This window comes from Nesoenas mayeri (genome assembly GCF_963082525.1).
Source record: "Nesoenas mayeri genome assembly, chromosome: 3".
In the NCBI taxonomy this organism is placed as follows: Eukaryota; Metazoa; Chordata; class Aves; order Columbiformes; family Columbidae; genus Nesoenas; species Nesoenas mayeri.
Window position 1 is genome coordinate 118,408,054 of NC_137544.1, and position 17,192 is coordinate 118,425,245.

A 17,192-nucleotide genomic window follows, 5' to 3' on the forward strand; every position below is an offset into this window, starting at 1 on the left:
ATCGAAACAATCCTAACAATAAGCAGATGTGAATAAATCCACTAGAAAGTAATTTAAAAAAATCCAAACATTTACAAATTCCCAATCCTGAAATATGCAAGCACCTCACAAATATTAAGGTGAGCATGCTACAAGCCTGTGAGAGAAACATTAATTATCCTCATTTCATATCAACAAATTATATATAAACAGGGAAAATTATTTATCCGAAGTCACAAAGATAAGAGATAAAAATCTCGGGCTACAATCTTGTACTAGGAAAATTAGAGTACTTAACTGCATTAATACTTATTACATGTATTACATTGTTAAAAAGAAAACATGCACTGATTGTCTAAAGAGTTTTACAAGCAGAGTTAGCTTGTTAACTGCCTACTGGGAAGCTACTAATCTTATAAGTAGCCACCTGTGGGTGCAAGAAGCATTTATTCCACATCATGCATGCATGCAACAAGTACATAATTGAAAGCTGACTAGAAGCATTTTCAGCCTAGATACTCCATATACAGTTTTCAAATATTATACCTTGTTTAGAGTTATTAAAAGCATTTTATTTGTTCTCCGGCAAAGGTCAAACAGCTATTTGTCTTTTGCAAAGAGAACAGTGACCGGAAAGCTGCAGCACTGTGAAGAACATTGTAACAGAGATCATTTTGTTTAAACACTTCACTGTCTTAATATTTAACACAGAAACTGTTTACTCTTTACTGTAGCAAATTTCTCATGCCACACATCTACCAAGTCCTATGAGGTGCTGAAATCATCTCAGTCTACAATGAAAACTACAGAATAACTATCACACAGTTAATTACAACTTCTTATATGAGAAATACTTAAAGAGAGGTTGACAATATTTAACTGAGCTGTGATTGAAATACAACTATTAAGACCATTTTTCTTCTGCCAAATTACTACTGGGACACACAATTGACTAAGACACACCACATGTCAAGACTGTCTTGCATTAAGAAGTCGCTAGATGATGCTCCAAGTCCTATGTAGCCATCTTGCCACCAAGCAGCATGACAATCACGGGGCTTTTTTGCTGAGAGAGAAAGGTCTGACCTCAAGGGATCACCTTCTCAGCTTTCTGCAGCTTTTCTACACAAAAATTTCCGGTTATTTTAATAATGCAACTTAAGGTGATTGCAAATAGCTGTAGGTTTAACAGTTCAACGCTAGGGATACAGAACAGGAGAGTAATTCCTCTCCCCACCAAAAATCCTAAACAGAAGATTTAGCGTAGGGATTTATGTGCCTTTTGGAAGGACAAGCTATTAAAAAATACCCAAACAAACATCAATTCTTAATCTAAGCTTATTGCAAGTGACTTCATGTATGTGTTATATTTATACTTAAATTTATTTTTCAAAGATGAACAAGTCCTGTTCCTGGATGGACTTACCACTCAGGACAGGCAAGCATGCACATGCTGATTATAAGCAAAGCCAATATATTTCAGAATGACTAAAAACATACCAGTTATAGTAATGGAATCCTGCCCAATAGCAGGCTCCTGAAACTCTGTCTGTGTATCGAGCAAGGAGGATTTGATGTACGTAGCTAAAGTTTCCACAGGACTCCCACCAGCGGCCATCAGGGGATTATATTGGTTGTCAACAGGTGAGCTTCCACTGCTTTTTAGTTCATCAAACCTTTTTGCACACTGTCACAAGATTAAACGATAGGACAATGAAGCAGGAGCTTTCGGTACATTTTTAATAGCTATAATTTGAGATGGATATTGTATTTCATTATATCTTCTGCATGTGAACAGTTACTTATAGTAAACTTATAATGCTTCCTATTTAGTTAGCGGTATCAGGAAAATACATAAATATACAGTAAAATAATAACATCTACCATAATTAAACACTAACAGAAAGAGAAAAATAAGATGGAACCTGTTTCAACCTTTCTTTCCTTAAACCCCGTGATTTTAAGCCTGATCTTCAAAAGGGAAAGTTATGGAGTTTAAATTTTCTTTCTGTAACTAGCTCTTTTACCATAAACATTGTGAAATATTATTAGACGTAGCTGTAGTTATTGGTGCATAATTATTATTCTTTTACTTTATGGCTGCCATTCTGACTTGGACAGAAGCGACTGGTTATTTCCACTGCAGTCCTATTAACTTCCCATTCTATGTTTTGATGAACTAGAAAGTGTTTCCATTTGGTAAACTTGTACTAATACAGTGACAATTACAGGATTGGTTCAGTAGAATCCTACACACAAGTAATTTACACATACAAAATAAATCTACTTAATTCTATAGGTAATCCTCTATTCGAGCAGCTGTTTTTATTTATTGATGTTGGATTGAGTTAACTGAAAACTGCTGCTTGCCACATGCCCATTGGGAGAGGTGCACACAGCTACATCTTTCTGATAGCGATGTAGTGTCTCAAATCTGTAAGGATGCCAGGCTAATATATACAACAGATACATAAAAGCACAGGTATGCATTTACTTAATTGCCTTCAACAGGGACTCCACCTATTTGAGGCACTTTGTTCTTTTAAAACAGAGCAACCAGGCATGTATCAGTTAATCATATCTTAATTAATGAGGACCTCACCAATACTTTAATAATTATTTTATTTGCTTAATGTGCACAGTACTGTCTGCAACTTGAAAGGTAAACAAGTTGGGACCCCCCCAAGTGCTTTGCCAAGCACTTGAGAGGCAGCAAAGTTCCACACAAGCTTCTACTCCCAATCATTCACTGTTATGTTCTAAATACAAGGTTACAGGGATGCCCAATAGCAACACTATAAATGTGCGCTGACACATTTGATTAAGTTTCCAAGAAAATAAAGACGAGTGGGTTTTTTCCAGCTTTGCTGAATCATAAGGGCAAAAGACATTTTCCTCCTTTAGTTTACTTCCCCTCAGAACCGGAAAATTCAAAATTATTATTAGAAAAACGCATTTCAACAGGATATCCAGCAATCCAGAGAGATTAAGTATATGGAGGTACTAAGTTCTTCCAACTTTACTCCAATCAAAGACAGAAAACCCCACATTTGTAGGATGAAGGCAATTAATTACCTTCTCTCTTGATTAGCTAATGGCAATGTGTAACTCATAATGCCTTAGAATTGTAATGACAAGCATAGGAAGTCATCCGGTTTGCTAGTAAATACCTACAACCTACACAAGGTTAGTGGGTACTGCCAGCCTTTCCACTAAAATCTTAGTTATATAATTTGAAATATATTAGCACAACACTTCTCTTTTTTATTCAATTTTTAAATTTTTTCTTTCCAGTAACTTTTGTTCTTATTCTATGTGAGTTCTCATTTAACATTTTTGATTCTTCAGGTATAAATTACTTCAGAAAACAAAACAAAACAATTCACTTAAATTCCACCCACCCCCCAGATGTTTTCTTCTTCATAAAATACTGCTTAAAGTATACAAATTCTTTTATTAGTGAATTCACCTCTTTGGATGTATATCCTGGAACCAGCCTTGCCACGCTGTCCCAGTTGATAGGCTGAGGCACACCAATCAGGGAACACAGGATCATATCCAAAACCATTTGATTGTTATCATAAGGAAAGTTATTGTTTTCTGAAAATCCACGACTCATCTTCAGCTATGTTAGGCCTAGAAGAGAAAAGGTTCTTTAGCAAGTCTCACTGCATGGTTTGCTAAAGCTTGATCTACATTAACTGTATCACTCCACAAGTTATCACGGTGTTACAGTCAAATACTAATGCTTTATTTGACAAAGTTTACATATTCATATCTGCAACCTCAAAAGCTTAGAGGGAGAAGCAGATGTGCAAAATCCACCAAAACCAACCCAAAAGCAGCCAGCGCGATCCACTATCCCTTTGAGACGTCCATTTCCAGGAAGGATTCACACCACTGATCCCTCCAACAGAAAAAAAGCCTCCTACAAACTCAGAATAAACAGCCTAAGCAACAGAAAGACATGTTAATTTAAATTTACTTACATTGCAAAACACTTGCCTGTTCCCCCACACTTTCTAGAGCTTAACCTCAGTCTCCTCTTGTTCTGCACACCTGAGCTTCATTATATAGGAGCCAACCCAGGGCAGCAGGCTGAGGGCAATCAATAAGAATTCAGAGCCAGGAAACACAACACCTGGATGTCTTTCAGTTCTCATTCTGAAAACCTGACTTTTGAATTGTCCTAAGGCATTCGTAACTCCTGACGAGCTGGGATTATCAGAGCCAAGGAACCTCGTTCCTTCAGCTTCAAGCTGAATAGAACAAAGCATATAAGGACAGCAGCGAACGCTTTAAAAAGGCAGCTCTAATTAGGAAAAAAATTGTATATTTAGGGTATATGTTTCCAAATTAATTTTATGTATAGCACCAGGGAACGTAGTAAAAGTTCAAAGCACTGTTTTAGCATATGCTGGGAGAAATCTGCAGGCATTAATCAAGACTTTCATATTCAAGGAACGCACAGCCAAAGAGCTTAGTAAGGACTCATATTTGAAAAGCACTTTGGACCTTTTCCAAAGTACCTTAAACATATCACATAAATAACAGAACTTATGAGTCAGAATTCTGTATGTGACTGTTAAAGCAAGGATTACAGAGATTATCAGAGAGGCAGTAGATTTAACTGATCACTTGTTACTAAAAGTACGCTTACACATAGATGTTTCTTTTGCATCACCCTCTTTCCATGCAGCTAAAAGAAAAGATGCTTAAAATATACAAAATAACACTGATTTTCTTTCTGACTCTAGAAGCTATTCCAGCACTTTTTGTTTGTTTTGTTGGTAGAAACCAAAAACACAATAGAAGGTAACTATCAGCTTTCCTCCTCTCAAAATGAAGCTGAACAAAATCACCAGAAAGAAAAAAAAGCCAGAACCTACCAAGATAATTCTTAGGTTTCATGTATTAATGAGATTTAAATTGGAAAAAAAGAAGCCACAAACACAACACAAAACATAAATCCAATAGGAAGAGTCATAGCAGTTTAGGACTTCTATCTAAATGGAATCTATTGCCAAATAACCAGTTTTAAAGGACAAACGTCCTTCACAGGTTAAATGAACCCAAACTTTCCAACTAAGATGCCCCAAAAGGTAAAGGTAGATCCGTCCCTTCAGTCATTGAGTCCTTATCTCTCATCCTGATAGTACTACCAACTGGTGTCAACTGTGGTAATTCTACAGTGGAGACTTCTCGCTGTCAGTGCACAGACAGGTGTCAGTATCAATTGTATTTAAGCCAGTGAGCATGTACCATATCTGCTATTATAAAAGAAATAACTGGGCCAGAACAGGTCAGCACCAGTGGCAAACCTGGGTGGTTATAAAATATAAAGCTGACTTCTTGTGCTACCTTGTACACACGTAGCAGTAGCTTTAAAATTATATTCGAATAAGGTAAGTAAATGATGGAGTATCAGGATCCCTTAGTCTTGAGCTATAAAACGTGTGTAATGAAAGTAAAATTACTAGCAGCATCAATATTCCATAAATCACCGTTTTAAGGACTAGTTCTGTGGTATGATTACACTGGGTAATCAAACAAAGGAAAGCAGTTATTTTGAAATAGTTGGAGTCTATAATTGAAAGTAAAACAATGTTGAGTATTGCTGGTCACAAGTTAACATTCACATCACTGTGGAACATGAAGCAACCCGACCATGAAGGGATGACAGGTACTCCGAAATGTAATGACACATTCAGAAGGGATGAAGCCTTTTCCCCTCAAATATTTTTTATTCATTTATTCTGTCCACTGAAATCGGAGTTTTGTATATGCTCATTACTGCAAAGATAAATGAAAGAGCATCCGTAATTACAAGCATACAGAAGTTAAGTCTTTTCTGGAAAGAGCACGGGACTCCTCTTTGTGGCTTAATACATGATGTTTAACATTTGACTTTTTGCCCTTTAGGAAGTTCTGTTAGTAGTTAAAGACATACCTAAGATTCCACCTCATGCAAGAATGGTGCACTCCCTACAAAGAGCAACATAAAGCCTGTAACAAATAATATATTAAGAGAGAGAAGCTGACTCTGTCCAGGTTGTTACTGCAAGTAAAGCTCAGGTTAACCCTCCCCTCAACTGTGGAAACTGGAAAAAAAGTTCCAGAATTATTTAATCCTGACCGACTCATTTGATGTGCAAAATATAGAAAGACATGCGACAATAGGAATTTTTAATAAAACTTAGAATTTTAAATTAAATGGTGCAAATGATTCCAGACATTTCATATTTCATAAAACGGATATGATTTGAAAAATTAATTACACAGGAAGTTGGTTTACATTATGGAAATGTACACCCTCACTTAAGCCTGATTTTTTTCTTTAATTTAAAGCAAAGAATCGATCTAAAAATGAATAATTACCACCCCCTTACACGTGCATGACCCTCAGGAAGGTGAAGATGGTGGGATGGGCGTGAGGTCTCACACAGAACCTTAAATGCCACCAAGTGATGGTGCAGAATGAGACGGGTGACAGAAATAACCGCCACTCTCCTTGCCGTTCGCCCACATTTCAGTCAAAATAAAACACCGAATTACCTGGCGGGCTCCCAGGCGAGCGGTCGGCGGGACGGGGCGGGCAGTGACTCCTCCTGAGGGGACGAGCGGAGCCGAGGAGCTCAGTAAAGCCACCCCAGGGCTCCCCAGCGCGGCGGGACCCGCGGGTCGTCTCCGTCGTCACCTGCCGTGCCCGAAGCGCGGGAGCCCGGCGCCCTCACACACCGGCGCCCTCACACACACACACACAGCGGCACCGCCCGGCCACACCCTCTCGAGGCGGGGGAGCCCCGTGAGGGGCGTGGCAGCCCGCCAATCAGCGCCGGGCGTGGGGTGAGACTCCGCTCCCTCCCGCCGGCGCTAGCCAATAGGATGGCCGAACGGGGAAAAATGCGCCTTGTTGCGGCGGTCCCGCCCGCCCCGCCGGCCCCGCCTTGTCGCAGTGCAGCGGCGGCGGCAGCGCCCCCTCCCGCCGCGCCACCGGCGTCCGGTCGCCAAGCAACACACCGCCAAGGGGGGGGGGGGGGGGGAGGGGGGGCTCTCCCCCCTCCGAGTGACGTAGCCGTGACGTCAGACTGCGCCTCCACGTCGTCATCGTGTAACCCACGATGACTCTCCCATGTACAAAAATGAGAATGGGAAGGAAAAGCGCGGGCAGCCCTGGCACATGGAGTTCTTAGCACCTGACAAAATAATGCAGCGGGTATAGCAATTAACCAGCCAGCAAGCAAATTAATTAAGCCGGAATTTGCATTAAAGCACTCTATTAAAGACTGCATGGTACCCACAAAAAGGCTGACCAAAGATAAACACCAGAATTTGAACCTTACCCAGGTTTTGAGCTGAATAAATATTTGATACACTTGAAACTCTAATTAAAAAACCACATAATTTAGAGCTAATTACATAGCCCAATCACTCGGTGCCATTCCAGGCTCCTCTCAGGCCAGTTATTCTGCAAATCCGGCTATTTCATCCGTTGTTGCTTTGTTTCCTACCGCGTGTCTGCTACTACATCAAATCTTCCCAGTCATTTTAAACTTATTTCCCTGATACTCTTTTCCTATGTGCAACATACAATAATCCTTCCCCAAAATCCTGACTCTAATACCCACTGTATCATGTTGGGCAACTTCTGTTCCTCCTCAGCATTTTTTAGCAGGAATCACTGAGCGAATCATGGTCACACAGATATTAAGCATTGTCTTCCAAAAAAACCCACCCCTAAACCCCGAAATAAGACACTACGGACACAGAATGAAATAAAAAGCACAGAAAAATTCAGGTAAAGGATCGTAGCGATCTAGAAAAGTATATGAAATCTGAATTCTTTAAGTCAGTGTGAAGCTTCCTTTGGGTTTTGGCTAAAGTAGAAAACACTCATTTCACATGGTCACCCAGCAATCCATAGAATGAGCTAATGCTGCTATATTGCTGTATCATTATGACATTACCTTATGACATTATAAATGCAGGCTTGATGGTATGTCAGAGAATGGGCAACACACTTTTTGAATTACCATGTGCTGTTAGGCAGAACTCCAGTCCCTCCTTTTTGTTTTTGATAGGGAAAAAACCACCAATAGCAGTATTTGAGAAAAAAAACCCCTCAATATCACAAATTTTACTCATTTGATAGTCTAGAGACTATGCACGTTCAGTACCAATACTACAAAGACAGTGGAACTAGCTGTTTGCACTTAAAGCATTTTCACTTCTAAAATATACAAAAACCTGCAAAGATCCCCTTTTACAGTATAAATAAACCATGTCATTTGCTCAAGGCTTAGAGTTTTGTAGCTACTGTGAAATTTAGGGAACATCAGGATCACAAACTAGCATTAAAAATAGCAGATCAGAAAAATCCAGGGGTGCCTCGCAATGATATCATTCCTATGTTACCAGTTAAACCGGTTACACCAGTACGTTTGTTTCAAGGAGAGATTATCCAGCTACTTAAAGGCTTTTCCACATGCCCAAAGAACCTAGGAAACAGATTTATCGCCCCAAACCTGCCTCAAATCAGGCTGCAGAAGAACCAGTCCCAGGACGCAAGGGTGGAAATAAATAAGTGTATTACCAGCGGACACAATTACTACCTGTCATTACAGGTCAAAAACGTTGCCCAATTCCAACATACGACCACACCTGCACAGATAAAAAACTAGGAAGGACTACTTAAAAACATCCGTGTTTCGTAAAATAAGCGCAGTTGCACTCCTGTTGCGGACCAGATTGTTTCTACAATGGCTGCGGTGCACCAAGAAAATCACTGTTAGTTTCTCAGTTTGTACTTCTGGAAAATTTTCATTGCGAACAGATCATATTTATAAAAAACTGCATTTTCTTTGCATTTGCCTGACTGGCAAATTTCACCAAGATCACACCAAATAAGTGAGAACAATCTTACTGGTTCAGTTGTAGTCTAGCTCCACAGAAATAAAAGGTTTTGAATCTGTGCAAAAGAAGCAGAGAATTTGATTCAGTACTACTAGGCAAAAAGAGGATTTTAACTTTATTTTTCAGAAACATGAATGCAGGCATGTTCATGTACTGCTAGCACCCAGAGAACCAGGCAAATCTGGCATCTGTCATTACTTTGGAGATTATTCAAGCATAAAACGGTTGGTGTACTGAACAGTATCAAAAAGATTAAAGTAAGATCAATCTAAAGTCTCATATAAACAAATGTCATGGGTCTGTTACAGACTTCTAGGTCTGCTACAGGTGTACAAGCAGATTCAGAGAACAACATAAAAGTAACCCAGTATGTACAGATATTGAAATAAGAGTTAGTTGCCTATATGCAGAAGTTTAGCAGTATTTCAGCAGCATATTTTCTGACCTCCTCTTCTACACGCTCCAGTTGCAGCCACATCTGCTCCTTTCGGTCTTGTCACCTTTCCAAAGTTCTGCAAGTCTCAAGCAGCCTGTCAACCAGCCTCCCTTTAGCAATCAGATGATGTTTTTCCTGACAGAAACATAGACAACGAAATTGCAGGACTCACATTTTTTCCTGATGCTAGTTCGTGCATTAAAAGAAAAAAAAAATCAAAATCTTAAAGCACAGTATAATTTTTCTTCATTAAATTTTAATACCCTTCTGCAATCAGTACAATTAATTGTGAGTTAAGTAACTTCATTTCCTCAGAGCCTTCTTTTCCCATTAATGTAATCACAAGATTGAAAGGATCAAAATTCTTGTCAAGATTCAGCAGACACAGTTATGACAGTTCGCAACTGGTAGACTAAGTCAAACTACCATAAAGACAAGCCTGTTATTAATAACCTATCTTCCTACAAAAAGAATTATTTTCAAAATAGTATGACCTGAAAGTAAAATTAAACTCATCTTTCTAAAAATTAGGAGGATTTAAAGATTCTAACAAACATCATGGTACTGTCTTCCCAACTTATGCTGAGCAGGAAAATAGAAATCTACTTGAATGGATACTCTACAAAAAGTTTGGGGTTTATTTACTCGCTAACTTAAGAGACTATTCCTGTGATTGAAATCTTTCACTGACAGAAGAGAAGCTGAAAGTCCATTAATTAGATCTCACATAGTAAATTAATTCCCTCTATGAACACACACTGTAAGCAGAACTGTACACTTGATACCTCCTCTCCTTTTTTCCTCTCTATATTTCAGGATTGTTTGCTATTTTGATTTCAACAACAGATGCCATTTCCAAATACAGATAATTTTCTTCAGTGCCCTGGTAGACAGGGAAACGTCTCAAGAAGCTATTCTGCTTTAAACATAGCAAGCCTTGTTTCAAGTTTCTCATTTGCCCTTTAAGTACTCCCTCCTTTTCCTCTGCACTGTAAGATCTAACAACCCATTAAAATTATTCTTTGCACCATGTCCCAATACCTGAGCACCACCACTCAAATTCTTGCTCTAATTATCAACCACGGGCATTCAGAGATTACTTTAAAATCCAAGGTTCCAGAATAATATCCATCTTTTCAGCCACTCTACCTCAAAAAACTGTGCTCACTTCATTTTTTCTTTTCAGAGTTTTGATGTGACGAGCAGAATTCTAAGAGCTCAAGGTCAGCAAATGCAATTAAAGTAAAAATACTGAAAGCTTTGCTAACACATAATGGGTGTTGAAGATGTCTGTAGAAACAGCCAAACTGAAACTACCGCATCCATTAAGCAAAGGCACATGCTCTACTTTTACTAATACTTTTCAATACCTTTAAAATAAAAAAGCTATTTTAATCATTAAGACAAGCTTTAGTTATTTTACCCATTGCTCTAACCTTCAGAAGCTCAACATGTTATACATATATACTACAAGGAAGAAAGTTTTAATTATCTTTGCTTCATTAAAAAAAAACCAAACCGAAACAAAAACCCAAATAGTACTTCAATACAGAACTCTCTAACACCAATATGAAGAAAATACGAAATACTCTGAACAGTCTTAATGTTTTTATGGCTTTTGATAAACCAGAGCCCTCTAATTTTATGGACAGGTGCAAAATTTACCACCTGAAAGGCAGTATAAAGAGGTAACTCCAAGACCTCTGCTGATACAATTAAGCAAGAAATGAGGTTAAACCGCCCCCAGGCCATGGCTTTCCTACTGCACTAAAAGGCAGGATAGATATTTTGACATTCATATAATAACAATAAAGAACAGAAGTACGTTGAGATGCAGATGGGAGTTGGTAAACTATCGATAGGCGGTTAACGAGCTACAGTAACAAAATAGCTAGGAGTGACGCAAAATTATGTGACCACGGAAGAAAATAACAATTGATAAGTGTGCTGGAAAAGTGCCTGACTGCAGGATACCCTTTATTCGAATGTTGTTTTAATAAACAAAAGAGAATTGGTTAGAACTACTGCTGAAGCCTCACTGCTCTTCCTTTGTAAACTGTATTTCTTTCCTCTTTCTTGCAAGTCCTATTTTTGTAAGAGCTAAGGTCTTTTTGACAGAAGCCCTACTTCTCACAAAAAGCAAGCAACAGTTTATCTCCTTAACAAACACAGGTTGGCAGCCCCTATCGCTTTTGTTTGCTTTGTTATAAACGCCTCAATTCTCCTCATCTTGGGATCTTAGAGCTGCTGCCAGGTGGTTGGGTAGAGTCACTAATGTACAGCCTCAGGTAGGTCAAAAATAAATACTACAAATTTGAGCAATCATTTCTTCATCCCTTCACCAGTCAGGAGCAGCAAGAGCTGGTACAGACCCATCAGTGTTCCACTACAACACAGATTTTCAACAAACCCTAAGTTTTATCAATAAAGCAGAGTTCAGTCGCTTCGTTGATCAAAGTGCATTAGAGTTCCTGTTTCTCTCCGCTAACCACGGTGGAGTCAGACGCAACAGGAACTTTACTACTTGCAGCAAAAACAGAATCAAAAGCAGCTTCCTGCTCCTCTAACGTCGCAGCAGCGGTGGATCCTCTAGCAGACGTGCTGGTAAACGCTGGCGGTTGCTCTGTAATCCTTTCCAGATCCACTGTTTTCCTACCTCTTCTTTTGCCCAGGATTTTGATGTAATTAGCTGGCACGAGTCCTGTTGTCTGGCCATCATAACTGGCCAAAAGCCAACCACGGATTTTGGGTTGTTGCTCTGAAGAAGAAAAGGCAAATGCGTTAAGTTACAAAACAATTCAAAACACATTGCAGTTGAGGCACAGATACACCAGTAGGCAGATAAAGAACAGCTCATCATGCAGAGAAAATAACCCTGTAATAAAAGGCGAAAACAAATTACTCCACAAGAGAAATGACTCAGCTCACATGAGGAAAAGGTAACAAAGCACTCCCTGAGTAACTTTAGGATGGTCATATCTCAGGGAAATTGAACAAACCTACTCATTAAGTTTTATTACAACACAAGTAATAACTTATGGAAAAAAAAAAATCAGTGTGGATGAGGAGTCTGGTCAAATAAGGTATAGCATTCTTTTTGTTTTCATTTTCAGACTATAACAATACAACTACACATGTGATTAGAAAATCAATACAAAATTAAAAGTTTACCTTTGGGTGCTAATTTTAGCATGTCACCAGCACGGAAAGAAATTTCTTCTTCGGAGAGAGCACTGAAATCATATTCTGCTCTTCCAACTACGTGATCGTCTTCTCCACTTGCCCAGTTACTAGATACTGTTTCCAAAAAGAGATTAAAAGTTTATCTGCTTTGAATTATAAAGTTGCTTGTTTTTTATCAAAAGGAAAATGAAGAAAACACTTTGTCGTCTTTGCTAAAACTTTTCCAATAGCGGACTCACAAGAGTAACAAACAAAGCATGATTTGTTGAGTCATTCCAACCCATACTTCTTCCTCCACCCCAACTGCCACAGCTACTAGAAAGGAGAAATAGAAAGCAACCCTGATTTTGGAATCACACAAAGCTTACCATGAAACTACAACCTAATTCAACAACAGGATACTTAAACAGGCTGATACTTTTATCACATGCCTAAAATGTAGCATTCTACCTCAGTATCTATTAACTTCTATTACTGTAGTATAACATTAATCGTTACACATTGATAACAAAAGGAACAACATATGCTGCAGATCATCTTTACCTGTTTCTTCATCGCTGTACGTAGAAAGCAGTTTCCAAATCAGATAGGGACCTCCCATTATAACAGCAAAGAACAAGAAAATGGGCCAAGACTTTGCAGAGTTGGCCGCCTTGTCTTCAAGGCCAACACGAGCTACCGTCCCCTCACTTTCAGCCCACAAATCCTCATTCTCAGAGCTCTTCCGCAGACCTAGTAATTGTTGCAGGCGCAGGTAGAGAAACCTTATAGTTCTCACTAAAGCAAAAGCTGAAAACACCTTTGTGAAGTGTACTTTGAGGCGGGAGAAGTGATTCGCTACATCCAACACAGCTCTGAAACTGTTGTACACCGCTGAAAAGGTGGCATCCATCATCATGCTGACCGAGGCAAACGCGTGCACGATACTCTCAATGGACTGAAATGCTCCTCTGCTGCTCTCTTCAGCCTGCTGAACAAACCTGCTGGGAGGAATATCATCTGTACGAAAGCGGTTATAACCCAAACCGCCGTATCCGTAACTGTAAGGGCTATAGCTTCCATAAAAAGAGGTTCCATATGAACCATAGCCTGGAGAAAACGAACTACTATACGCTGGCCTGAAAGTGCTCAGGCTACTGCTTCCCGTTTGGTGGGATGGTCTTGGCAAAATAGGTGGAGGTATTCGTGCAACTGTAGGTTGTCCAGGCCTGGTCAGGAGGTTGTCACCCAAGTCAGGAGACCTAAACAAGTTCAGACAAACAAGATCAGTACTCAAAAGGAACAGATCTTTGCATTTCCCCAGAGTTCTTGGCTAACTATATAAATACGACAGTGTGTTTCAGTAGGGAACCTGGTAGCCAATCGCTCGGTACCTTGCACATTGTTTGTGAAAAGTAAAAATTCTAGTCAGGAAATACAGGTCTTTTGAGGAAAAAAAAACCAAACACCATAATGGGATATTCAGTGTAAATGTGGAACCACAGCATATCCGAAACATACACATGGAAAAATGTTCATTTTATTTATTGTATTGACCAAGGAAGCATGGAACACTAAATCCATGCTGGATCCATCAAACCTGATGCTGTAATACCTAGGTTATTTTTCTGCACACAAGAGACTCTCATGTGCACTACCAAGAATATCTATGAACTTTGCAATCTGAAATATTTATTTCCAATATTTGTTCTCAGCTCTTCTATATAATGAGCCAACGCTAGAGCGGGACAGAAGCCTGAGAGCTCCTTTGAATCCACCCTTAGAGAAAAGGGTGAGCGACCTATTTGAGAATCCAAGGAATTACACAGCAACATATGCAAGGGCTTTGGGTCCCCTAATTTGCCCTCTCCCCAAAGTATCTAATTACCTTTACATAGCACATCTAGGGATAGAATCTATTACCATTAATAGTTGGAAGAAAGAGGCATTATGAGTCAACTATTTGTTTTCAATTTAGTGAACTTTTATTCCTTCATATGCCTGAAGGTTTAGGTCATTTTACCTATGCTCGTCATAATAACACCCTTCAAGTACTGATATTTTAATTCTGACAAGTAGCTGCCCAATGTTTGCTGTTTCATTAATGATGTAATCACATATTATCATCCTAAAAGCCAAACATTTTGGTCATTTCCCATGCTTACTGCCTCATCCCATGACTTCCCACTCTGTAGTCCATTAAATTCACAGGAAAAAAAACCAAAGCAGAAGTCGTCAGGTTTGAATTGCTACAGAGCTGCTCTTTCAGCTCTGCTTTCAATGTGAAGCATCCCTGCTATACTAGCTCTGTATAAGGGAGGGAACAAATTCCTCTCAGCAAAACCGACAGGTTTCCACAGTAAAGAATAATATTTACATCTTTACACTGTTCATTTTTTCCACCATAGCCTTGAACTTTTAGCAGTTAAAAACAGAAAGCAAAAAAAAAAATTATCACAGAAAATAGAGGTACCATAACACATTAAGTTGCACTACACTTCCCTCCCCAATAGACAACTTATGACACCTCACTTTAAAGCTTCTTGAAGCAATTTAAAATGAGCCAGATAACCCCACCAAGAAGAATTAACATCAGACTTCTTGCTCTGCCAGATTCATCCTGCAGTGAAAGCCTCAAAGTTTCCAATGAACGCTGTGTCTCGGGCCAACCTTTTGCCCAGTTTCAGCTCGGTCTAATTGCAATCGCAAGCACCAAGAGAAAAACAAGAGCGATCTTCAAACGCCACACTTTCCCCTTTCTCTGGTAAAAAAGAAGGAGCTCACAAACGCTTTCTGTACCACATCAGGTTGGATTTTCTGGAAAAAGCGACACACACACGTAGCTTTCCCAGTTCCTGGGGAGGTCACACAGCGTCTCCCCCACTCACACACCTACATCACCCCCAAGAACGGACATTTCACCGCATTAAACACGCAACTTTCCACAGACACACGCAGGTGGGTTTTCAGAAGCCTCTCACTCCCTCTCCTCACTGAGAAGGGGAATTACCACAAATCCCCCAACAAGGCAATTCAGACTATTAAATTAGACAGCATTCCCTAAAAACAAAACAAACAGTTTCAGAACAACTATGAGGCCTTGGTAGTTATTTTTAAAACGTTCTTTAAGCTCCAACGATTGTTTGCTGCTACCTTAACTACAGTCATGCTGAACAAAGCTATAGATAAATGCAAAGTTAAATGCATTCACGAGGTGTCAATGTTTACACCCTGTTATTTGTAGTCTCTCAGAAAAAGCCAAAGTAACTACAAACAGCGCGATGCCAGAAAGTGGCCACAAACCACCCCAGGAATAACCCACCCCCCTGGGCCACCCAAACCAACACCCCCCCGGCCCCGCTCGGCCACCGGCGCTGCCCGGCCGGGCCCGACCTTTGAGCCTGCCTCAGGGGAGCAGGCCCGGGCGGGAGGCCCGGCCGCCCTGAGCGGGGCGAACACCCAACCCCGCCACAGAGACTCACTGGAAGGCCGGCGCCACGGTGCCCGCCAGCCGCCGGTTCTCCCAGGGCTTGGGAGGCGGCGGCTGCGACGCCATGTCCGCCTGGCTGCGGGCCCCGCTGTGCCCGGCCCGACCCGGCCCGGCCCGGCCCGCCGCGCTCCTCCGCCCGCCCGCCCACCGGCAGGCGCGACACGGGAGCGCCGAGCTACCCAATCACGCGGCGCTGGGGCACGGCTGCGCGCCGCGCCCCCTCATCGATGCGCTCCGCTCGCCGCTGAGCGCGTCTGTGCCGGCTCCGCACGCCGCCCGGGACAGGGGGCGAGGCCCCGAGCGCGGCGCCGTGAGGTGATCGCGGCTCCCGGGGAGCGGGCGGGGGGGGGGCGGCATCCCGGGGCCCATCCGCGGCGCCTCCGCTCTCCTGCGGGCGGGCAGCGCTGTGCTTCAGCGATCCCCGTTCCCCCCTCCCGATCTCCCCGGGTCATCCCGCGCGCGGCGCCTCAGTGAGGGGCTGTAACGGTTCTAACGGTCGCGGCGCAAGTTTGGGGGGGGCGGGTTATGGGGTTCCCTCCCCGATACCTGAGGTGGCCGGGCCGGGAGCGGGGGTGCTGAGCTCCCCCTGCGCGGCCGGGCCGGGCAGCGCTGCCCCGCGGCTGTCGCGACATGCCCGTTGTCGCGACATGACGTGTCCGTTGTCGCGGGGTTGGCGGGAATCGCGTCACCTCCCGGGGAAGCGGCTCCGTGGGCACCGGTGCCGTCCCGGCCGGGCTGCGGGTGTTCAGCGCCCCAGAACCAGCATTAAATCCATTTTCTTAAGAGTTTTTTTTAATTATGCTTTTTTTCCTTAAATCTCTTGGCTCAGACCGTGGTACCGTGAAACATCTTGGCGATATTTAAGTCTCTTGAAGCCGAATCGAGCTAACAGTGACTTAAAATTACATTTATCTGTTTGCAGGAGCCAAGCCCCAAACAATATCAAGTGGTTCATCCGTCAGTAGGTGTTTTGGAATTCTGTGTGGAGTTCCTTACCAAAGGATGTAGAGGCAGAAGAATTTTCAAAGAGACACTGGAGAAGGATTGGAGGAAAGATCTGTCAAGTTTTAGCCAACACACAAACCACACCTGGTCAAAGAAATCCCCCAAACCAGAAATAACTGGAGACAGAGGGATATATGTCCCGCACACACATATTTTCCTGTGTATCCCCGCTTTGGGTGACAGTAGAATAGTGGAACCTTTGTTATG

General features: G+C 41.5%; 2 protein-coding genes across 3 annotated transcripts in view; both read right to left on the reverse strand.

The window, feature by feature from the left end:
* The window catches only part of SANBR (SANT and BTB domain regulator of CSR), a 25,999-nt gene extending 16,558 nt beyond the window's left edge, over nt 1-9,441 (reverse strand). The window contains exons 1-3 of the mRNA XM_080341323.1: nt 9,338-9,441; nt 3,449-3,615; nt 1,480-1,666 (exon numbers count right to left, since the gene is read on the reverse strand). Of these exons, the coding sequence (XP_080197449.1) occupies nt 1,480-1,666; nt 3,449-3,598 (337 nt within the window). The 5' untranslated portion in view covers nt 3,599-3,615; nt 9,338-9,441. The remainder of the gene's footprint in view (nt 1-1,479; nt 1,667-3,448; nt 3,616-9,337) is intronic.
* PEX13 (peroxisomal biogenesis factor 13) lies at nt 8,551-16,102 on the reverse strand. Of its 2 annotated transcripts, XM_080341327.1 has the most exons (5): nt 15,973-16,102; nt 13,055-13,752; nt 12,500-12,625; nt 11,985-12,086; nt 8,551-9,463 (listed from the first exon to the last, which is right to left on the reverse strand). In XM_080341327.1, the coding sequence occupies exons 1-5, from the start codon at nt 16,044-16,046 to the stop codon at nt 9,441-9,443; spliced, it is 1,023 nt and encodes a 340-aa protein (XP_080197453.1). In that variant the 5' UTR covers nt 16,047-16,102; the 3' UTR covers nt 8,551-9,440. The 2 variants fall into 2 exon arrangements, with proteins under 2 accessions (XP_080197453.1, XP_080197452.1); XM_080341326.1 differs by having other exon boundaries at nt 8,551-12,086.
* Nucleotides 16,103-17,192: the final 1,090 nt, after the last annotated feature.